Source organism: Lampetra fluviatilis, chromosome 4 (genome assembly GCF_964198595.1).
Source record: "Lampetra fluviatilis chromosome 4, kcLamFluv1.1, whole genome shotgun sequence".
Lineage (NCBI taxonomy): Eukaryota > Metazoa > Chordata > Hyperoartia > Petromyzontiformes > Petromyzontidae > Lampetra > Lampetra fluviatilis.
This window is the reverse complement of record NC_136278.1, coordinates 28,525,311-28,550,255: the sequence shown is the minus strand read 5'-3', so window position 1 is coordinate 28,550,255 and position 24,945 is coordinate 28,525,311. Positions and strand designations below refer to the sequence as shown.

The following is a 24,945-nucleotide window of genomic DNA, read 5'->3' as shown; positions in this document are numbered from 1 at the left end:
GTCATGATCATACTTTAGAACCCGTTGTCAATCCACTGCTGGATGAAGGCCTCCTTATTTGCCCGTACCTCATCGTGCTGGTCGTATGTCAATCTTCTTTCGCACCGTACGTAGCCAACCGTGCTGATCGGAGGGGGTCAGTGCTGGTTGGTGAAGGGATGGCCCAGGATAAGGTCAGCCATCGCTTGCCACACGGCAACACGACCGTGCAAGTAGATTTTCACAAAACGTAACATAATTAGGATGAAGAAAATACATTAAATGCGAGTTTTCCCAATTAGCCAGCACCCCACCTGGGTGTTCAGTGAATTATAAAAATCGCTTCTCAAAAAACATTTGCACGCGTGCATTTAACGGGGCACCCATTTGGCAATCCACTGCCATACTTCACCATGCTGGTCAGTGTGGGTCGGTGAAGGTAGGCAACGTGGGAGCACAGAAGTACAGTACAATGGATAGTTGCGCACCGTCCCCCACTTTCTACCACGTAGGCCCGCAGCCTATGACAACCTGTTTAACACGTGGGCTTTCGCGAAAAATATCAAGGTGTTTTGGGTTGCATCGTGTAAATGTGTGTTGTTAAATCCCGAAGGTTAAAGGTTGTATATATATTTGAATATATACAACCTTTATTTTATATAACAACCTGTTGTGCACCCATCAAAAGCTGAGCATGCTCCCATCCCGACCAGCTTCACGAGATCGGAGGAGATAGATGCCGGGTGATTTAAACATAAACAGATTTCCATGACGCATTCAAAACAAAACCAGTGGCATTTCATGGTTAAACAGCTGACAGCAGCAGCAGCAGCAGCGGGGGATGGTGCGGCATGACATTTGAGAGGCATCGGACGCTACTGGCGGCTAGCCACACGCCCAAGCTCTCAGGAACCACGAGGGCACTTGACCGTGACGTGGCCACGACATTTGTGCTCCCACGAGAAGTGGGGGGTGGGGGAGAGGGTCGTGCTTTCGGACCTGCGCCCGGCGCGTCTCAACTCTTCACGGAGTCGGTACACGGCTCCTGCGTGGCTGTGCCGTTGTTTCGCTCTCCCGTCGTTGCACCGCTGGGGTTTTAATCCGTCCCCGAAGTCCGATGCTTCGATCTACGTTTCTTCCGGGAGCTTCCTCGATTCAGGCCCACGAAGACACTCCCAGCTCGTGGATGGATACGTCACGCCGTGCGGTTCGATCCCGACCCCTGCCGTATATTGTGGAGTTTGCACGTCTCTCTCGCTCCCTGTGGTTGCGTGGCTTTTTCTCCACGTCTTCCGGAACTTCCCCCTCCACAACTGAGAATCAACATCAAGCGTTGAGAGCATTTGGCTGCAATCAATGTCCACGTGATGTCACTTCGTTGAGCCATCATGTGGCCAGGTTGCGTCTGAAAAAATCCGCTAAATAGCTCAGTGGGTCTTACCTGGTAAAATAAAAAGAATAGTTTGGTTTCACTGTATCCGAAAGCACAATATTACATAATATTGTGCAATAATACTTTCAACATCAATTGAAAGTGTCAGATCTGTGCAAGTTTAAGACGCTGCCTCGCGACCACTGCTTGCGTGCGTGCACCATCAGTCGACGAGACCTGTTGTCGATACACTACCATCGACACAAAAAAAAGGAGAAACCACATTCGCATCATTCATTGCATCATCCCATTTCTTTTATTTCCAATCCGGGAGATGCTTGTAAAGTGCTCATGAAATGCACTATTCAAAAAAGCGATTTATTTTTTAAGCGACGGCGTGAATTGGATTTGTGTAACCGCAAAGGCAGGTTATTTGCAAACTGCACATCTCATTAGTTAAGGTTGCATCCAGAACAATATATAGCTACGATTAGTATTCCTTTATTCGTTACACATCCTATCTACATCACACATGTTATACTTTCACGAGCAGTGACAAATTCTCTTGTTATATATATATATAAAGTGATATATACACAAACAAACACACACACATACGAAAAATGTAAACATAACAAGGCAATCTTCAACTCTTTACAGGCACATGTTTACAGAGAATAAAATATACACGAATGGTGTGTGACTGCGAAGACAGCAATACAATTAACCGCATACGCGTGCCGGATATCGAGAATCGTGAATTAGCGCATGCCAGGCGGGGTTTCGCGGCACCGATAAAGATCTGCCATGCACGGGGGGGGGGGTGTGGTGGGGGGGGGGGGGCATTGTGGTGGGGGGGGGGGGCATTGTGGTGGGGGGGGCGGTGTGGGGGGGGGGCCGGGACCCAACTCTCAGTGGCACCCCTCGCGCCCTGCTTGGCATCCTCCTTAGCGAGACGCACTGCTTCATCGATCAATGATCTACGAGTTGTGGAAGTCGTGTGGCTCAATGCGTCGTCTACACCCGGGTTAAAAATGGCAGCGGACAGAACGAGGCCGGATAACGCGACGCGGAACAACTCACTCGCCCGGCAAAGTCCGTCTCGGATGCTTCGCGGAGTGGAGGGGGGGGGGAGGTGGAAAGCGGAGAACCCAGAGAAGAACCCAGCACACGTACAACTCGTCACTGCCATCTCCCTCGCCACTTCACGGATTCATGCCGACAGCACCAACAGGCAAAGCCCGAGTTGATGGTGGTCACCCGCGCAAGAACGAGCACGAGATCGAGCTTTGTGGATGACCCCGACGTCATCAGGAGCCGTGACAATTTCTCGAATCGAATTACGGCCTCCGAAACGTCCAACGACGATTCGTTAAACCGTCCGTGGTGGGGGAGTGGGGGAGCGGCGGCATCGATGGTTACCTGGTGCCTGCCTACACCGCCCACCTTCGGACACGCATCATGCACAGCGCTGTCAGCCCCCGTGCCCAAGCGACAACAACAACCACGTGAGGCACGTGCGGAAAAGGCATCCGCCACGTGCAGCGGCATAGCGAGCGTGCCGTCAGGCCATCCCCCCTCCCCCGACAGCTCCGTCAGTTTTACGCGGCGAGGCTACCGAAGGTGTCCGTAGGTGGGGGGGGGGGGGGTCCGTCAGTGCGAGGGGTCACGGAGGTCACCGTCACCCAGGGGGAACTGGACGGGCGCCGCCGGCGGCGGCTGCTGGGTGGCCGAGAGGGCCCCGTAGAGTGCCGTGCCCCCCAGCTCCGGCTGCACCGGCTCCTTCTCGCTCATCACCTTGCCGAGGTCTGAATGCCGCGCGCACGCACAACAGGGCAACACGTGGTGCTGTTGGCGAGCATCACCACCGATGGAGGCCCGCACGGCGCACGAGGGGGCGGGGGGGGGGGTGACCAACGCCACCGTACCGTCGCCCGGCCGAGCGACGATGTGGCTACGCGACGCACCAGGTACTCGTTTGAGGCCGAGTAGACCTAGGGGAGGGCCCAGGACCGGTTCAGATAATCGTTGCTGGTGATGGCCAGGTTCATAGCGCAGCACGATAACCGCTACCTACCATTTGCTTGATAGAAGCGGTATATAAGGACATGATGCTGATTTATAATAAACGTATAGCGTTATGGGATGAAATTAGCATGAATGACGCTATATAAAAGTAGTATTATTATTAGGATTACACAATTACTACACACTACCACTCCCCCCACCTCACACACGCACATACACACGCATACGCACGCACACACACACACACGCGCGGGCATTAAGACTCGAGGCTACCATTCGTCTCCGCTTTGGCTGGTGTCCCTCTCTGCGGCTCCAACATCCGAGCCACTCAGCCAGCTCACCCGCTTCTTCGATGCAATTCCAATGTACTTCCCCCTTACGCAAGCAAAGTGCGACCCCCACACGCGAGCTTGCGAGCACAAAGCGTTGCGATGATAACTGGCGAAGGTTGCATAACGCTCGATCAGCTTTCCCTTGGCAGTCGCGCCCCTCCTGTGTAAGGGGAGAACGAAGCGATACAAAAAGCGTGGTGCGTGCATTGAGATTTCGTGCAAAGTGCAAATTGTTGGCCCACTCTATTAATTTCACTGCGCATTGTGATTCACTGCGTTGTGGAGGAAATGTTTCGGTGCAGACCTGGTTACTTTTATGGCAGGACTCGCCGCAATCCACCGTTGCACGTTCAGCAATCGTCAGCGTTCAGATACGAATCAAGTCGCCGCACGCAAATGGTGCTCGACAGTAAGCGACGTACGGAACGCAGATTGAATTTAAAAGCGGTGTGTGTACGCGGGGAGCGGTGGTGCAGCGGTCGGCGTGCTGCGCTACGAACCCGGCGACCCGAGTTCGATTCTCGCTCACGGCCAAGAGCAGTGACGACGATTATCTGAATCTCCCCTAGGTCGACTCGGTCTCAAATGAGTACCTGGTGTGGTGTGTACACATAGCCAACTCGGGAGACCAAGGCGATTGGGCGTGGCACTGGGTACACTTCCGCTCGTGTGCCGTGCCGGCCTTCATAGACGCTACCCGCTAAAAAGGTGCTTGCCCCAACAGTCTCATAAGGGCTCTATGGGGGATCTTTGTCCGTGTGTCCGTACACACACAGGTGCTCACGAACAGTGCTTGCCCCAGCAGTCTGGTAAAGGCTATATCGGGTGGGGTGGGGGGGATCTTTGTCACGTCTCTGTTTGCGTGCTTCCCGCAAGGTGTAGACACAACTCTGAACTCGGCTCGACGCTTCTCCGCATTATGGTCGGGCCATCGTTCAGCAATCGTCCGGAGCATCCAGCGTGTAATGACTTGGGGCTCGGTCTTCCACAGTTGAGGACGGAACATTTGAACAGAGTAAAATTGGTCAACATGAGCAGAGAAATCTGGTCAACACGATGGGTCGGGCCACAGGAAATTACTTTGGGAAACTCACGATCCATCTTCCCCGAAAGCCCTTGTTTGGGCATTCAACTCTTACCTTATGTCTCTAAACGGAGACAAAATATCACCCACGTAGCCTAAACACACAGCTGGGGCAACAGGCGGCGATGCAGACAGCACCGCGCCCGGCCACCCTTGTCGTCTCAAGTGCCGATGTTTACCCACCGCACCAGGTGCTCATTTAGAGGCCGAATTCACCGCGGGGCAGGCAGAGGGCGGACAAGCTGCTGCCGCTGGCGTGAGATGCTGGGCATGACCCCGGAGTGAATCCCAAGTCGCCGAATTCGCAGCGCAGCGAGCTCACCGCTGCGAAACCGCTCTCTCACAACGACAACAACCGCCGTTTCGTCCACCAAGCGGCAGTGACTTCACCACGGCGCCTGTGGCAGGCCAGGTACACTTCGAGGCAATGCGAAGTGTCGAAGGCTCGCTGCTGGCAGGAGGTCACCGTGACAGTCGCCTGCCCATGGGTTGACCGAGTGAGGTGATTGGCAGATGCACCAGCTTTGCTCCCCTACCAGCCGCGCACACAGCAACAGCAGCAGCAGCAGCAACCACGGCAGTGGCAGCGCACAAGCGAGGCGCCCGCTACCTCTGAACATGTCCATGTTGACGAAGGGCGTGGGAGCCGCAGGCTTGGGCCGGTTGCGAGTGATGAGAAAGACGCCCATGAAGGAGAGCAGGCAGCTGTGAAACACAAGGCGCCCCACGCGTGCACGTCAGCGCTCGTCCGTCTGTCTGTGGGCGCAGCGGTGTCTGTTAGCAAGCGTGGCAGCGTCCGTTTGTGAGTATGCAGACCTTCTTTCCCACCATACATAGCCAACTGTGCTAACTTAGAGTTGCAGGGCAATGACAAACTAAACACTAAAAGTAGTTCTAAAGAAATTAGTTTTCAAGCCAGATGATTTAAAAGTGCGTAGCTCCAGTGGATTCCTAATACCGCAAGGAAGAGCGTTCCAGACGGCCGCAGTAGCACACCTGAAAAAGGTGCGATGCGGCGACCGCCTTTGGTCGATTGCCAGCCAAAAACCATCGAGGATATGCGACGTTGTACTGTAACTCCAAGGGGGAGCGCGCGTGTTGCCGAGTGGTACATGATCCGTGCGTACACACGTGAATTTTCCTAACGTGTCGTTCAGCAGCACAACGGCGAGAGCGCTCACCCAAACAGGAACATGGTCACGTTGAGCACGGTGGTGCCGTAGAATTCCTGGTAGTAGATCGCGCCTGCACATAATAAAAAAAAAACGAACAATCAACTTAACAATCAACAAACTGAACAATCAACCATTCGTTAACCAAACGACTAATCAACCTGCCAATCAGCCAGTCCAACCAATTAACAAACCAGTCTGTCAATAAATGAACCAATCAATCTGCTTAGATAGGCCACTTCGCGTTCATAGGAACGCTTCGTGTAAAATAAGCTCGTTACAAACGAGGGATTGGTCTTTGGCGTAGCTCGTCATGTGGATTTTTCTCCGGGTCCTCCGATTCTTCCCCTCCACATTTAGAAACACGCTGATATACGTCCACATTGATAAGCCACTTCGTTGAGTTATCATTTGTGGCCAGGTCGCTTCTGAAAAAGAGCCACATAGCTCAGCGAGCCTTACCTGGTAAAATAAAAAATAGAAATTTAGTAAAATATGCATCGTAACTCCGCCCCCCCCCCCCACACCACCGGCTGCTACGGCCAATTAATAAAGTTGGCACGTCAACGAACGAGACCAGCTTATTACTACGACAGTTAACGATTGGGTACGGACGATTCGCTGGTAGGTACAGTCAGCAGCATAATCAGGCAGTCGTCGGCCGCTAAAGCCCGAGGAAATAACTCGGCTTGTTTTGCGGTGCTCTCGGCCAAACAGGAAATCCGCACGTCGTCAAAACGTAGACGCCAAGGAGATGGAAAAGAGAGGACACGTTCAAAGTGTGTGTCCGTGCAGTCCTCCTGGACATGTGCAAAAAAATAATGACATTCACAAGCTCTTCGGATTTTTCTCCGGGATAAAAAAAAATATTCTGAAAAAAAAAAGGATTCCGACGATTCACCTGCGATGATGGCACTGGTGGTGAAGAACACGTAGTTGATGGGAACGACGTGGATCGAGTCGTGGTGGCACATGGCTTCACGGAGGAACCTGCCAACGAGACGGTCCGTCGTCAACGTTACGAGGATTTTCAAGAGCACCCCGCGGGGCCGTGTTTATCGGGGCTTGTGCCGTGCGTTGTTTGGCCACGATGTCCGATGTTCCGCTCCACGTTTTGTAAAGAGGCTCGCCACCCCCCCCCCCCCCACCCAGCAACGTGGGGCAATACGTCGGACATCGTAGCGCGAACGACGCGCGGCACAACCCGGGAAACGCGTCGGAGAGCTAAGCGGCAGCAGCGCAACAATGAAAGGCTACGCAGTTGTACGGATCCGCAAGGCATACACTTTTAAATCTAGATTGAAATCCAATTTCTTTATAGCAGTTTTTTTGCGTTTAGTTTGTTGTCCTTCCCCCGTACCTCCGATTAGCACGGTTGGCTACGTACGGTGCGAAAGAAGTCCAACATAGGAACGTTTAATCGCCAGTGTTACCAGTTATGTTTCGACGTGTTATTATATATTTTAAAATAAACTTTACTTGCGGCACATACGACGCATGGATTAGAAACACTGGACATTCACAAATATGTGATTAAAGGGACGAAACGTTCAGAGAAGCACGGGGAGGACCCACGCTTGGAAGTATATCGAGGGTGCAGAAAGAGGAGCGCGTGCATTTCACGCAACACACGAGACGTAGAGGCATCGTCATAGCGACTGTGATCAAACGTGCGATTGGGCAGGGCACACATCCATCGCTCGAAAAGGTACTGGCCGATGGTCGAGAATAAGGATGGAGTGGCGACTTAAGGAGCCGACCATGACAGACAGCCGATTTCACCGCTCTGGAGATGGAGTGGTGAAATCGGCTTGAATTCATACGCATTGCATGTGGATTGTCACATGGTAGGACCATGGGAGATGGGATCGGCTCAGAGCGGCCTTCATCCAGAATCGATCATCGCCGACGATGACGATGGTGACGATGAATGTGACAATGAATGTGACGATCAATGTGACGGGCACTGACGATGGTGATGATGATGATGGGTACTCCAGGAGTCGGTGAAACGGATCTTCTATTACGTATGCAGAACTTATTTCGTACCGCACGTAGCGGAGTTGACGCCACCAGCAATTGGTGCGAGAGCAGGACACGCCGCGGGCAGCGGACAACAAAAACAAACTAATTAATCAATTAATAATTGAACGACTCCTTACGAGACTTGGGCCACCGCTGTGGCCACCATGACGACGAACATGACGTAGAAGATGGGGTGGTCCAATTGCATGCTGCCGCGGGCGGACAGGGTCACCATCCCAGACACGGCCTTCACCGAGATCACCGTGATAGATCCTGCCGACGAAAGTGAGACAGAGTTAAGGACAAAGTCGAGCACACGCTCGGCTTTTGCAAGGCTCTGCAGCAACACGCGGCGTTTGTCCTGCGAAGCATTTTAATTCGCAACCCCGGATGCCGATGGAGGCCGTCGGTGGAAAGCCACGGTGGCTATGAGATGTTAACTACCTCGCCTGGTATACAGGAGGTCCGTGGATCTGATCCCAACCCTGACGATGCCTGCTGTGTATTTGGAGTTTGCGTGTCTCTCTCTCTCTCTCTCAACATCATCATGGTGGCGAGATGTTAACTACCTCGCCTGGTATACAGGAGGTCGTGAGTTTAATCCCGACTCTGACGATGCCTGCTGTGTATTTGGAGTATGCGTGTCTCTCGCTCTCCCCGTGGAATTTTTTTCTTCCGGGGCCTCCGGTTTTCCCCTCCACATTTAGAATCAACGTGCGTTTAGATTATTTTGCTGCTATAAATTTCCACGTGATAAGCCACTTTGTTGAGTTACCATTCGTGCTTCTGAAAAAAGAAGCTAACAGCTTAGTGGGCTTCATCTGGGAAGGTACAAAAAATAGTTTAGTTTTCCATAACAGGTGTTTTTGGGTTAGATCGCGTAAAGATGTGTCATTAAACAAATCACCACCCGACGCAACCAATCGTAAGGTTTGTCACGTTAACAGAACGTGCCAATTCGTTACTAGTACAGCACTAACCGGTGTATTTGAGAGCAAAGCCACAACATTTACAATCCGAGTACGACGTTAGTTTAGTTTTCATTGAATATTTTTTTTAAGTGATTTGTTTACCTTTCCTATACTTTTAACTGCTATTGTGTTGTTGTACTGTTTGTTGTCGTCAATTCCGACCCGCCCCCTAACTGGACATCTGTGAAAAATAATTGTACAGCTTTTCGGATTCCTCCAATGAGTTCGTATGTCTCTCTCCCCCCCCGCCCCGGGTCCTCCGTTTTTTCCCCCCTCCACATCATTATTTGGCCGCTATACATTTCCACAGGATGATGAGAAGCCACTTCTCGTTGAGTTGTCATTTGTGAGAGCCAGGTCGCTTCTGAAAAAAGAATAAGCTGTAACAGTTCAGTGGGGGGGGGGGGGGGGGTTTACCTGGTACACCTAAATGGTAAACCTAATGGGAAGCACGTTGGCATATTTTGCAAAACCGCACTCGCTGTTTTGCGAATTTTTTTTTTTGGGTAACAACGTCACCGAAGCGTTGTTCCCATGGCATCATCTTCAATATATTTTTACTGTGCCCCCCTCAACCCCCCCTCACCTTGGAGTGCATTAGAAAAATGGGGCAAGCACAACCGTCACCATCACAATCGTCACTCGGCATGTAACAACACGCATCAAATCATTCATTTAGCGTTCATTCTCGTTTAACACCATGCCAGCATTTAGATCGACGGTTATCGTTTTAAGATCGCTGAAAGTTCTGAAAACGTAAAAATCCGCGAATATTACACGTGTGCCCGTGGACTGAATGATGCCGTATGGACGAAGTGGAGCAAACCACAAACAATACAAATGAGAAACAAAAATACAAACGAGATGGCAAAAACGAGATGCGCGCACGCAACAACCACCGCTATTCGCCACTAAATGGCGGTGACGTCACCACGGCGCTTGTGCCGGGCTATGCGCACTTTAAGGCCACGTGAAGTGTCGAACGCCCGCTGGCAGGAGGTCACGGGGCAGACCCAGCAGGTGCCACGGACCGACTGACCGAGACGAGTGGCCGATGCGCCACCTGTGCCCCCTACTGTGCCAACTTGCTGCGTTTTAGCCGCCTGGCGCTCCGCTCATTGTTGTGAGCGTCGCTCCTCTGCCCTCCGTTGTTGCTGGAGGACGACTGCCTCCAACTGCCCAGCAGTAGCAGCAGCAGCAGCAGCGTCCTTCACGAGCCTCCTCCACAGAGGCCAATCTCTCAACACCGCCAGCACCTGTCATCGGCAAGTTCGCTCACAGCTCCATATCCTCTCGTACCACGAATTGATTCTTGAATCAATTCGTGACCCCTAATCTTGGTGGCCCTTCAATCGCTGAAGGTAGGGGGGGGGGGTGGTGATGGTGGGTTGGTGAAGATTTATATTCCTATTCACCACCAGCACCACCGTCCTCATCTGGATAACAGACTGCCCTTGAAATTCGGGTAACAAAATTCGCTCACCCATCAACGCCGCCAGCAAAAGACACACGACGATGTCGGTGATGCCGAGCTTCAAGTGGAAATAGAGCAGGACGGAGAAGAGGACGATTTCCAACAACTGTAACAACAACAACAAAAAAGGTAGATATTTGCGCAAACAAAAATCCTCCCGGTGAAAACTTTTCAAATCGGTGTGCACTTCGTGGACCGCAAACGTGGGTCGTCGGCGGAGGAAATTGAACGGAAGCTCAAAGATGCGCAGAGCAGCGCGGAGAGGCGCACGCCTGGAATTTCACCGAGAGAGAGAGAAAGAAAGCGGCGCACGGACTTGACTTGCGTTGGAGAACCATCCACAAGCTTTGGAGAACATGGGTCAAGTGAAGCTCTGCTGCTCACCAAGTAGAGGAGGAAGGCCCAGCTGATCGTGTACTGCACCACGTTGTCGCCCGTCAGCTGCTGCTGGTCGCTGGGCGCAAACGTCACGAGCAGGTACGTGCCGGCGAGGCCCAGGGCAGCGCCTGCCAAGAACGCAAAGGAGAGGAGGTAGGGAGTGGTCGGCCACGCACACCAACAACGACGACAACGACAACGACGACAACGACGACAACGACGACAACGACGACAACGACGACAACGACGACAACGACGACAACGACGACAACAACGACGACAACAACAACAACGACGACAACAACAACAACGACGACAACGACAACGACGACAACGACAACAACGACGACAACAACGACAACAACAACAACGATGACAACAACAACAACGATGACAACAACAACAACGACGACAACGACGACAACGACGATGACAACGACAACAACGATGACAACAACAACGACGACAACGACGACAACGACGACAACGACGACAACGACGACAACGACGACAACAATGACAACAACAACGACGACAACAATGACAACAACAACGACGACAACAATGACAACAACAACTACGACAACAACAATGACGACGACAACGACGACAACGACGACAACAACAACAACGACGACGACGGCGTTTCTCGACGATTTTCCTTTTTTAAACGCCGGCACGGCTATCGGGTGTGCGCAGGCGGTGCAACCGCATCAAATCCGACAGAGCCGGAGAGGTCCAAGCGACCGGGCTACAAAGTGATGTTGGGGGGGGGGGGGGGGGGCGATAATTTAATTCCTCGCACAGGAGGAATGAAATAATCGACGAGGCTCCCGGCGCGCGATTGTTCTAAGTGAAGCGTCAGCGGTGGGAGACGATGGTGCAGCGGCGGCGGTGGCCGCCGTCGAGGTGCGTTGGCAGGGGCCTTACCCAGCAGGTCCGAAGCTCGGCACGCCTCCTTGAGGAAGAACACCGCGATGATGCCGCTCGCTTCAAAGGCGGGGGGGGGGGGAAGAAAATGCAGCGGGCAAGGAAGGGGTGCGCGTGAGACTCGATTTCGAACGCCGTTCACACGCCACTGCGCTGCCCTATTTGCACGCGCGGTTATTTGTGGCCAGGTCGCTTCTGAAGAAAAGAAGCCGATAGCCCAGTGGGCTTTACCTGGTAAAATAAAAGTGGTAGAGTTTATTTGTGCGTGCGATTTGTTTACCTTTCCTAGACTTTTCACGTCTGTCGTGTTTTTTTTTACATTGTTTGTTATTTGTAACTTTCTGACCTGCCCCTTACGGGACGTCTGAAAAATTACTTCACGGCTCATCGGATTCCTCCAGTATAAAAATTCAGATTCTGATGGACGATGGCCTCTCTACACCGTACAAGGCTGTTGGGGTAACTTGACGATGCTGCAACAACCACCGGTCCCCGGTGCCAGACGGCGAAGGGACGGAAGCCACGAACGTAGATGATAAGCCAAGTTCAGCACAACAAATCGACTTTGCTGCATTGCCCTCTGGTGTCCACAGCCCCGGCAGCTGCCTACGACAGCCTTGGATGCACGGTGGTGGCCAAATCCAAGCACTACCCAGGCTAAAAACCCACCGAGAGTTTCCGGGATCGCTGAAAGCGGCCCACATTCCCGGTGATTTGGTCACAGGCTGTCATTTAACTCCCACGCCACCCCCCCCCCCCCCCCGCATGTCGTTTCCAAGATCGTGTAAAATCCGGAGTCGCGCGCAAACATCGAGTCGGATTTTGCGCTGCACATTTGTAGTGCCCAGCTACGGCATCGACTTTGGCAGCCGTCGGCACCACGGCAGCCACGATTTATTGCCACACAGGGGGCTCAACCTCGTGCTATCTTTAAGGTCATCTTCTTGGTTCTTTCGGTAGAGTCACGTAGAAGGGAAGTAATACAAATAATTGTGAGAATTATTTTATTATTTTTATTATTTTATTACTTCCCTTCTACGTGACTTTACCGAAAGAACCAAGAAGATGAATCCCTGCAGTCACGAAAGCTTTAAATCGAAAAATCTTTAAGGTCCTCGAATTCAAGGTGCAATGGTCGACAAAAACGCATTTGCAATAAAACAAGCAGCGTGAATGATAAACGTGTAAAATCACCAATTCAGCAATCCATCAAACGGGCGTCTTTTAAGTGAGCAATCGCAGCCAACCGATCAATCGCTCCACGAAACGGTTTCTCCTGCACTCCAGGTCAAGTGCCAAGAGCAAAGCACTCTTGCTAGAGAGACACTTCTCAACACCTCATTGCATTGTTAATGTGAACACTTGGAACTGTTCTTAAGCCGCATCCTGCGGCAAATTGCCCCGGTTAACTACCTCGCCTAGTGTAGAGGAGGAGGTGGGTTCGATCCCGACCCCGACGCCTGTATTATTTGGAGTTTGCATGTTCACTCTCCCCGTGGTTGCGTGAATTTATCCCAGGATCCTCCAGTTTTTCCCCTCCAGATTTTGAATCAAAGTGCGTTCAGAGTATTTGCCCGCTATAAATGTCCACGTGATGATAAGCCGCTTCTCGTTGGGCTATCATTTGTGGCCAGGTCGCTTCTGAAAAAGACCAATATAGCTCAGTGGGCCTTACCTGGTTTAAAAAAAAAAATCGAACACCTTTTAAAAATAGTTAACGTGCGTGAGCGGGCGCCCTCACCGATGACGGTGATGGCACCGAGCGGCGCGATGAGCGACACCGGAGCGAAGCCGTACGCCGCGAAGTTGCCCAGCTCCCCGAGCAGCATGAGCAGCAGGCCCGTCCACCACAGCTTGCTGCGCTCGTACGGCCGCCGCCGCTCGCAGTCCAGCGCCGAGACCCGCGAGTGGGCACATTTCTGCAGGAGGTGGGACCACGCGGGGTTTTTCATATATATATAAAGGACTCCTTTCCCGTTCTGAGACTGCAAGTTTTGCAGGGTGTGGGTTCCCCGTTCTTCGCCGAATCTCGTAAAGCGCGAGCGGTTTGGAGTTAATTTTATTCAGAGAGGCGGAGTGCCCGCTGTTCTTAAAAGAAGTTGTTACTCACCGCAGAGAACCGTAGCGACACGACCACACTCTATAATAGCTGGCGCCAAACTGTGCCACACGCCCTCCCCTGCATGGCCTTGTGAGAGCCTCGGTACCGATAAAGTTACTTTATTTTTTATTCTGGTTCCGTTCCATTGACATACACGTACGTCATCAGAACTGAATCGGAAGAAAACCGATGCCGTACACGTGCGGAACGGGAAAGGGTTAAGGTTAACAGGACAGCTACAAATAGCGTCCAGACTGCAAGCAGTCGCCACACAGCGACCGCCCAGACTCGACCGGCAAGCCTCCGCCACCGAGCGTCCACCACCGCAAACGTCCACCAACAGCAACTTCCACCACCCGGTCTCCACTCAGCCTCCACCACCTCTGAACAGCGAGTCACTCCAGCTGTAATTCAGAGCCCGGTAATGGTTTGACAAAAAAAATATACACTCCTGGTCTCCGAGCTGTTCATAATGAAGCCCCACGAATTAAACCAAACGTGTCCATCTGCGTTGTGTAGCTCAGCCAGAGGGCTTTCGGGTTGGATCGCATTTCGTTATTTTTTGTTCAGAATTAACTTGTTCCTGAAGAAGCATGGGGACATCGTACACCGGCACAAGCCGAAAACACACCGGGAGAGATTCCGTGTTTACCTGTCCCCCATCGTGTCCTCGGCTGGTTGCCAAGCTGCAGGCAACTTGAACAAGTCAATAGGTACTGTATGCACAAAGGTCTTTTTAACGGCTATAGAGCGGGCACGGGGGAGGGGGCTCACATCTGGCCTGCACAGGGGATGGAGGTTGGGGGAGGTCTGGACACCCCCAACATTTTCAGACATTGATTCATAATTTATCTTGTTGGTTCGACCACACAATGATCTGCCCACCATTTTTAGATGTGGATGTTCTCTCTCGGTCTCTTTCAGCAAATGAAGAACAACTGATGATTACATTATACAGTAGCTGCGTGGCGAGTTAAAGTCATCCATCCGATGGGCATCACGAGTTTGCTCGGCAGTACCTCCTCTGTTAGCGAATGATGGGCAGCGCTCGGCTATGTAACTACCAAATTGCACTTCGCCACAATTCACAATGAGGGCCACTTTCATTTTCCACAAGTGAAGGGAACAGCCGCACCTGCCCGGTTGCGTTGTTCTAACACGATTGGTCGCAGCCTGTTGCTCGCTACTCTTTAGATTTGGCCGCGAGACATCCAAACAACGTTTGGATTTGAGTGCAACTGTCTCCCGTTAAACAAAGTGAACACAACTGCCGATTGTTCCGATGATGGAACCCACAGAATACCGAGTAGCATAAGAACAGTCAGCTCACGACCCAGCGAATCGACAGCAACGGTGTCCCTCGCTTTGCGAACTTTCCGTTTAGGAAATTTCACGTGAACCCAATTGACGAATTGCGGACGCTTTTCGATGAACGAAATGTATATTTCCGCTTTCACGAAATGTCACCGCGGCCACACGCGCCGTGGGGTCAAACAAAGAGCCGCCCGGGAGGTCGCGTCATCCGTCTGCGACAGCGTCACGGTGTCCCTGCGACGTGTCGTCACTTTAAGATGTTTCTTGTTCATGTTTTTGTTTGTTGCGGTTGCACCCGAGTCAAGAGCGGCATGGCTCACAGGGCTAGACCTAATACATGAACTGAACCTCTCCAGGCATTCCAACATGTAGCAGATGTTATTGGCGAGTTCCGTGAATTTTTTTTATTGAATTAATACGTTTTAATATTCATTTTTTGACTTAAAAACTTTCGTGACTGCAGGAATTCATAGAATATTATATTTACGTTCTTTATTATTATTTTTGTATTGTGAAAAGTGATTCAGGTGTGTGTAGATTTTTACGTTAGGTGTAGATTTGGAATGACTGTTCGAAACACGTCCCTAGTTTTTTTGTCTTAAATCATTGGGAAAAGCCGTTCCCATTTACAAAATTTCGTTTCACGCGCGTGTTTTTTTGAAGAACGCATCCCTTTCGTGTATCGAGGAATACATGTACTGCGCTTGTGCAGGCTTTATATCGTCCTGACATCTCACGCAGGACCCTACCATCGAGCCTCCCCAGTTTCAACCTTCCACACCGCCGCCAATGGTCGACCATCAACCCAATCGGGGCCGGGCCACACACAAACGGTGCGTTCAAGATTCGGCAGCCTGCGAGTGGTGCGGGCACGAATCCCAAACGATCGACCACATTTGTCAACAGCTGCTGTCTTCACTCGTTTAACAAATAGAGGGACGGACGAGATCAACTCTGCGTCTGAACAGTGGATAACAAATTAAAAATTACATATTTAATCCGCTGCTCTGAATCCACACGGTAGAAGAATGCAGTTATAGTCCGGCAGTTTAGTTGACCGCCGATTTCTTGTTAAAAACCTCATTTGGTTTCTTTCCTTTGTCAACTTCCACGAGATAACAACACCACTCCCTGCCATTGTTCGCAAATACAAAGTTAAATATACGTTTAATAGGGTTTGTCATTCGTACACAGAGCTTGACAACATTATCTACCAATTTCATGAGCAAATAGCGGGTCAATGTGTATCTGTGGGGAGTGGTAGTGCAGAGGTTGGCGCGCTGCGCTACGAACCCGGTGTGCCCCGAGTTCAATTCCTACTCCAGTGACAATAATCGGAAACGGTCCCGGGCCTACCAAGGGTCGACTCGGCCTCAAATGGGTGCCCGGTGTGGGGTGAAAACAACGGCACTGGGGTGACACGGGTGGGCAGGCGTGGTGCTGGCCACCCACCCTGTCTGGATAGAGGTCAGGGTCCTGCCCACGTGGTGCCCACGTGGTGCCCGCGTGGTGCCCGTGTTGTTGGCTGTAGATTGGCTGTGGCGTCCGTGTGTTGCCCGTGTGGTGTCTGTGTGGTGGCGATGCGGTGGCGATGCGGGCACCTGGACATTGAGCGAGATGCTGATGATGACGTTTCCAATCACTGCCAGCAGCGTGCCCACCAGGTTGTCCTGCGAATGGAAGGAATGCGGGGCGACAATATCCGTTCAGCGTTTTCATCACCAGTTTTTAATTTCGCTTCTCCCGCACCATCATAAAACGAACCAGGACTTTCAAAAGTCGATGCAAATCACGTCTATGCTGTATACCACATCTACAGCACACCCACGTTGTTAAAATCCACCACTGTACGAATGCCTCCCATACGATGTTGAACGGTAGAGTCCCTGACTTACGAACGAGAATGCCACTAATCGTGTGCGTAAGTCGAGGACTCCCCGTACTTTATAACCCAGGTCATCGTGGTTGGTGAAGGCTACAAGCAGAGACGGAGAAGCATTGTGGGCACCTGTTGAACGCACGGTGGTCACACGTCCAAGCACTATCCAGGCTTGAACCTGCCGAGCTTTCGAGATCTGATGAGATTGAGCTCATTCCGGGGTGACGCGTTCATAGGTGCTGCTCTGCAACATCATGGTTGGAGCTGGGGGGGGGGGGAGCGAATTCCATTCTTCTCTACAGAATGAATTAAACGTGTTTTTGTTTAGCCCATCGACCCATGCGCCTTCCAGACAAATTACGTTTACCTGTGGCCAGAATGTCGCGTGGCATAACCCGTGAAAATACTGGTGGACACAACATGGATTGTTTCATGTGCCCCCTGCAATCTCGTCCAGGGGCTTGGCAACACGCGTGCGGCTCTTCAAGGAACCGCATCGCGAGAGTTATGTATTAGTGACCATCGTCTCGTACTCGCGTGCATTGCGGCTCTGGAAAATTAGATTTTATTTTTTAACTACTGAATTTGAAAAAAAAAATTGGCTCTTGTCATTTTGGTTGCCGACGACTGATCTAGCCAAGGCATTGTGTCTCGCCAAACTCTTTAGCACCACTGGCAAGCCCGAGGCAATTTAAACAAAAAAACGAACGTCAACCGGTTAGTTGAAGCGTTCACAGAAGGAGACTGGGACTTGGTAGCAAAGCCTCCTCCTCCTCGTCTCCTCCCCCCTCTCTCTCTCTCAGTCTGGTGACGCTACTACCATCAAGTTGTGCACCTGGATCCGCATTTGCGAACTGCGATCTGACAACCAGCAGATTTGCAAGTGTAATATATATATCCTCTTTGTACAAAATTTAACTACAGCCGTATTTTATTTTTTACAATAAATTATTCCGTTGTGTTTTTTTTGTTTGAGCTTACGTATGACCGAGTTTACATTCGATTCAGTTTATTGACGATGTGTTCGATTCATCTCCCCGGGCAACTTCCTCCATAATTTTACACCACGTCCGACCCCAGATTTGGGATGGTCCTCTGTGAAAAGGAGTTTAACCACTCATCGGGGTTCTTCCAGTTTCAACGAAACGTCCACGTCGATGTTACGTTAGTGCGGCGTTACCATAAGAGTCTCCATTAAACATCCATCAACAGTTCATAGGACACACCATATTTGAGAGCCCATAACTACATTGCACTGGGCCTGTGCCCACATCTCCCAGAATGCACCTCGTCTCTTAAATTATCAGAAGCTTTAAGCAGGGGTTGATTGGATGGGTGATCACCCACACACTAATAAGATTTCTACCACTGGTGGACAAAGATCCCCCGTATAACCTAACAGACTGTTTGGGCAAGTGCTGTTAGCGAGCAGCTACGAAGGCCAGCACAGCACACGAGGGGGTGGGTGGCCAGCACCACGCCCGGCCGCCTTCGTCTCCCCAGTGGCGATGATGTTTACACACCACAACGGGTACTCATTTAAGGCGGAGTCGACCTAGGGGAGGCCCATGACCGGTTCAGATAAACGCCACTGGTGTTGGCCGTGAGCGGGAATCGAACTCGGGTCGCCGGGTTCGTAGCACAGCGTGCCAAACGCTACAGCACCGCTCCCCACGCACACACAGAGAGATATTCCCCGTATAGCCTTAACAGACTGTAGGGGCAAGTGCTGTTAGCGAGCACCTACGAAGGCCGGAACGGCACACGAGGGGGTGGGTGGCCAAGACCACGCCCGGCCGCCTTTGTCTCCCCAGTGGCGACGTTTACACACCTCACGAGGTACTCGTGAGGCACACTGGTACACACAACGGACACAATGTTCTACACACACGCAACCACTCTGACGTCATCCCGTTCATGCTTAGAGCATCATTGCCTTCAGACTATAACATTTCGTCATGAACAAAAAAAACACACAATTTCTAAAATGATCTCATAAACACGCTGTACAGTCCCAGTACGTGCACAGACCTATTGCCCTCATCCACTGCTGGATGAGCGCCCCCCACTCACGCAATGCGAATTGTGGTAGTTATGTTGTTGTTGTTGTTTAACTTGCATCCCACTGGGATTTTTGCACACAGCGTTGGTGTACGGTGTTTTTTCTGCAATATTTTGCTGTCTTTTCTTGGATTTTCTGTTTGCACTTAGTCACATATTCACTTTAAGATGTTTTTTTGTTCATGTTTTTGTTTTTTTGTTTGTTGCGGTTGCACCCGATTCAAGAGCCGAATGGCTCACAGGGCTATACCTAATAAATTAACTTGAACTTGATGTGACCATAACTCACCGGGTTGGTCACTGGGTGCCGGCGAAGGCGAGGGTCGTAGATATGGAAGCATAGAAGCGCAGTACAACCGTGGAATTTTGTTGCACTAATCTCTGCTACCCATTGCAATTATTATAACTTTTAAAAAATATGTATATCGTTGTTTAAAGTACAGTGCAGTGTCTTGATAATTGATCAACCGGTGAGGGCTTGTGAAATATCCGTATTTTATTTCTGTGAGGAAGTGTGCCCAAACAATTTTAGTGACGGAGAGCGTGGTGGGGGGGGGGCTTTCATCCAGAAGCGGACCGATACAGGAGAAGCAATTTAACAACAAAAAAAACCCTCTAATGAATACCAGGCGCAGACCTGCAATTACTCGCTCACACCACTGCCGATGGAAGGTCTCCGCAAAGAGGGACATCTATAAATAGCCTCTAGGACGGTATTTAAAATCACTATGGGATCACAACAATACTAATAACGGCAATGCTACTTAACCGGGGTAAGCCCGAATCTTAAGCCTCCGTTTCAGGAGGGTCCTGCTACATTGAGATGGGTGACCCATTCCAGGGTATGGCAACCAAAATAATGAGAACCATTTTTATTGGTTCAATGGCCAGGGTCAAAGGCGGCGTGGTGTATTCCGCAAATATGCCCGACTGTGAGGGCGGGCACAAGCCGGCGTGAGTAGGTTAAACGTTGAGTTTTATAAGAGCACCACGGGGTGACCAGCCCCTCCCCACCCACCCCCCACCTAGCCCCACCCTCCCCACACCTCCCCACCCAGCCCCTCCCTCCCCACCCAGCTCCTCCCCACCCTCCCCACCCCACCCGCCCCACCCCACCCAGCTCCTCCCTGAACGACGGACGGACACAATAATCCCCTGTGGGCTGGTGTAACCAGGAGGTTCCAACCAGTATTAACCTTTACTGCAGCCTTGCATTCATTTGGTTCCCAAGCGTCAAACAAAATGTATCATGTTAACAAATACACAGGGGATTGATGAAACAAAGCAAGTTGTACTTACATGCCAGTGCTTAATTTGTGTTTGGACGATTTACCTCCTAAAAACAAATCTGGCCGTGTCTCGCATCCCCAGGGGGCGTGGCGTGCACCTCACGTTAAGAACAACCGCTGCTCTGGAGGGTATTTAAATCACCATGCGATGACAACAACAACAACAACATCAACAATAATAGCAATGCTAATTAACCGGGTAAGTCTGAGTCTCAAGCCTCTAGCTACATTGAGGCACTACATTGAGGCGCTCGATCTACCCACACCAAGAGAGAGCGAGAGAGTGAATGGCCTAGTGCGAGCGAGATGTTGCTGAGATGTTTCTGAGATGTTGCTGAGATGTTGCCGAGATGTTACCGTACAATTTGTCGCGTGCGCATGGCGCCCGGGCACAGCTGAGGAGCGAACTCTCTCGTCGTCGTCTTTACCGACGAAACAACGAACCACACGGTTTGGCTTTTAGTGCGAAATGAATTGCATTACCCCTCGCCCCATCCACCACTTCCCCCCACCTCTCATGCAAAGTCCTGCTGTAAATATAATTATACTTAGGACGACGACGACGACGACAAACAGGTGGCATCGACAGGCTAAATGAGAAAGGTGTAAATTAACCAACACAATGCCGATCTATGACAAGAGGCACGCGTGTTTCAAGGCACTCCTGGTTGATTGGTATTTTTTTTAGTGAATGGAATTTGCCTCCACACCGGTTTTACACGTTTCACTCTCCGCCCCGGGAGTCGCCTCGCAACTTTGAAGAAGGCTGCCCCCAATTTCAACTTGCGGTGGTGGTGGTGGTGGTCATGTGAACGAATCCAAAACGAAACCACCTTTCAAGTAACCCACCGCCCCCCAGCCCCACCTTTCCGTCCCACGTAAGAGGCCAGGAGATGAAACACTCCGTGAGCTGAAGTAGTCCATACAATTCTAGATTTGAAGCTTTCGTGACTGCAAGGATTCATACTCGTAGGTTTTTTCGGTAAAGTCACGTAGATAAAAAAGATTAAATTAATAAAAGTAAAATAAAAATAAAATAAAAATCACGACGTTTCGGAGGCAACACAAGCTTCCGTCTTCAGGTGGAACCGTCACAGCACGATAGCTGTATCAAGTAAGATAAATTCCATGCAAGTACAGCCCAGCGTCTCGCCATGGACACACGACGTGGTGTCTGTGTGGTGGGATGGTCTGACCGATAAAGCAAAGCAATCGGCCAGCGCATTGTACCACCCATGGGGTCGTCTTGACTCGCGTGTCCCATGAAGGTAAACCACAGAATCACCCTTAACCCTCACCACACCCGCCACACCCTCCGATTAGCACGGCTGGCTGCGTGCGGTGCGAAAAAAGTTCAGCACGCATAAAAAAAACGCGACCCAATCTCCCTCCGGCGTATACCACCCGTGTGTGTTGTTAGCTTTGGCTGGGAGATGGACAATTTTCTAGAGTAGCCCCCCCCACCACCACCCCTCTCGTATTATTGGTGGGGATAGCTTTGCTTTACTCGGGTTTCCTCCCACACGACGCCAGCCAAATGGCTCTAATGGAATTGGCCCAACATCCCTCCTGAGAAAAAATAAATATCCTTGCCTTGTTAGGGCGCTTTACTACAACACCACTGTACCAACGCGCACATTCAAATTGTTGCGCCCCGCCCCGAATGTCTTTTTGTCCGTGTCCCCCTCTGCACGTCTCTTTCGCCGTACGTCTCATCGTCTTTTGAGTAAGGGGCCGTTCATAAATGACGTCACGCGATTTTGAACGATTTTTGACCCCCCCCCCCACGTCACATGGAGTCACAAAGTCAGACCCCCCCCCCCGCAAATATGACGTCACAAAGCTCTGCCCCCCCCGAAAATAAAACATGCTTCAAGTCACTTTAAACTATTGTCATTGTAGTGCGTATTTAATGTGGCGCTGCACTCTGATGTTGTAGGAGAAAACATTTGTTAAAAAGTATATTTAATTAAGTAGAACGTGTTGTCTATATTTATTTAAAGTTGCGCATTTTGATGTGACGTCACATTTCTCAAACCCCCCCCCTCGTCACACATCGTCACAAGTGTCTGACACCCCCCCCCCCAGGTGCGTGACGTCATTTATGGACGGTCCCTAACTGGGCATCTCTTGCCCTCCCCCCTTTCCACGTCTTCCCCGATGTGTCTCTCTCTCTCTCTCCGTGCCCGTCTCGCTGCGTCCGTCTTTCCCTCCCTTGCTTCCTGCTTGTGTTGACCACCGTCTCTATGGACTCTAACATCGTATTCACGGGGGACCCCCCCCCCCCCCGTGGTGTCACTACAGCTGTCGTCACACAAAAGGCCCCCTCGCTGATCCGGTGGGGAGTAGGGGGCGGTGGAGAAAGTGCTGTTAGCGAGCACCGATCGTATGTCTCTCCAAAGCAGATTGATTTTGGCAGCGTCACTCAAGGTCATCTGTCTCTACCCCCCCCCCCCCCAAAAAAAAAGATGGTAAATGTTTAAACACCCCGCTTGGTATTAATTCAAGGCCAATTTTGACCCAGGGGTGGGTGGGCCTGCGGATTTCGCTCGCCCACTGCGCGATTTTCGTTCGCCGTGACTGGCAAAATCAAACTCGGGCGGCGCAAAAGTTCGTAGCGCAGCGCGCTAACCGGAGCGCCACCGCTCCTCAGAAGTTCGTAGCGCAGTGCGCTAACCGGAGCGCCACCGCTCTTCACGCCTCGACCGTGCAAGCGCTGCCGTTGGACTTTGCTCTGTTGGCGAGCAAAGCTGCTGCGAGTGTTGGTGGCGGGGCACGTTCTGTAGGGCCCAGACGTCGTACGAGGAAGCGGGTGGCAAGTGCCTCGCCCGGCCACCTTTGTATCCCCGGTGCTGATGTTTACACACACACACCCACCACCACCAGCGCTCACTCGTTTAAGGCGGACGAGCGGACCGACCCACGTACAAAGACTAAACCCAAGATGTCCCATTATAGCCTCGGCATTTTCGGAGCAAGCGCTCTCAGCGAGTGGCCGGCACGGAGAGGGGCTGGGTGGCCAGCACCACTCCGGGCCGCCTTTGTCTCCCTAGTGACGACGCGCACACACACGCACACACGCACACGCGCACGAACGAACACTTGCGCGCGTGTCCTCACGTCAATAATCAGAGGCTTCAAGATGCCGTCGGCGGTCGAGGTTTCGGGAGTCGCCGTGGTCGCATTGACGCCGCCGCGTGCGACCTCCATCTGCCGCCGCGCCCGGGAGTCGCGAACAGCGTCACGGCTCCAGCCAGACGACTCCGACAAGACGCAGAATCCACCACCCCCACCACACCGCTAATCGCGTCTCCTCTTCCTCGGGGTGCTGTGGAGGACGCGAGACGAGAGCGAGAGAGAGGAGGAGGAGGAACCCCCTTCAGTCCGTCGCCAACATCATCATCATCGCCACCGACGCTGTGTGGCGCTTCTCTTGGGTGGGGCAATGAGGGGGGAGTCCCGACTTAACGACACAACAATTCGGCTGCTTTATCGCCCTTGGGAAAGAAACAGAAAGAGTTGTGTTCTCTCTCTTTAGAGAGAGAGAATGTGACGAGAGGGGGTTCACTGCCGCGCACTGTACGAGCGATTCGTGTCCCGAGTCATTGGCGCACCCCGCCCAGCGCTCGGCGCTTTTCCTGCTCTGCGTGTTTCTTCTGTGCTAGGGAGGGTGTGGGTGAAAATGTGTATGTGTGTGTGTCACGGTGCCTGTGTGTCACGGTTCCTCTGTGTGTGTGTGTGTCAGGGTGTGTGTGTCAGGGTGTGTGTGTCACGGTGCCTGTGTGTGTGTGTGTCACGGTGTGTGTGTCACGGTGCCTGTGTGTGTGTCACGGCGTGTGTGTGTGTGTCAGGGTACCTGTGTGTGTGTCACGGTGCCTGTGTGTGTGTGTCAGGGTGTGTGTGTGTGTGTCACGGTGCCTGTGTGTGTGTCACGGTGCCTGTGTGTGTGTGTCAGGGTGTGTGTGTGTGTGTCACGGTGCCTGTGTGTGTGTGTCAGGGTGTGTGTGTGTCACGGTGCCTGTGTGTGTGTCACGGTGCCTGTGTGTACCTGTTAGGGTGCGTGTGTTAGTATGTGTGTCTCTGTGTGTGGGGGGAGCGGTAGCGTGGCGGTTAGCGCGCTGCGCTACGAACCCGGCGGCCCGAGTTCGATTCGCTCTGACGGCCAACAACCCAGTGACGATTAATATCTGAACCGGTCCTGGGTCTCCCCGAGGTCGATTGTCTTGTTTTGTACCTGTCAGGGGGTGTGTGTGTGTTAGGGTGTATATGTGTGTGTCTGTCGGGGTGTGTGTGTGTCTGTCGGGGTGTGTATGTGCGCGCGCGCGCCTTTCACAGTGCGTATGTCAGGGTGTGTGTCTGTCGGGGTGTGTGTGCATTTCATGGTTTGTGAGTGCGTGGCATGGTGTGTGTATGTGTAGATGTGTGCGTGCCGGCCTTAATAGATGCGCGCTGATAGCGATTGTCCAAACAATATGTAAATGCTTAGAGAGGGCTGTGTGTGTGTGTTTGCGCGTGTGTGTGCGCGCGTGTGTGTGCGCGCGTGTGTGTGCGCGCGT

General features: G+C 51.8%; 1 protein-coding gene across 1 annotated transcript; it reads right to left on the bottom strand.

The window, feature by feature from the left end:
* Window positions 1–1,832: 1,832 nt before the first annotated feature.
* Window positions 1,833–23,978, bottom strand: LOC144931720 (NIPA-like protein 3). Its single transcript, XM_078855934.1, has 11 exons — window positions 23,510–23,978; window positions 16,762–16,830; window positions 13,487–13,664; window positions 11,746–11,805; window positions 10,822–10,943; window positions 10,447–10,543; window positions 8,130–8,265; window positions 6,869–6,957; window positions 5,977–6,040; window positions 5,406–5,500; window positions 1,833–3,159 (listed from the first exon to the last, which is right to left on the bottom strand). The coding sequence occupies exons 1-11, from the start codon at window positions 23,597–23,599 to the stop codon at window positions 3,005–3,007; spliced, it is 1,155 nt and encodes a 384-aa protein (XP_078712060.1). The 5' UTR covers window positions 23,600–23,978; the 3' UTR covers window positions 1,833–3,004.
* Window positions 23,979–24,945: the final 967 nt, after the last annotated feature.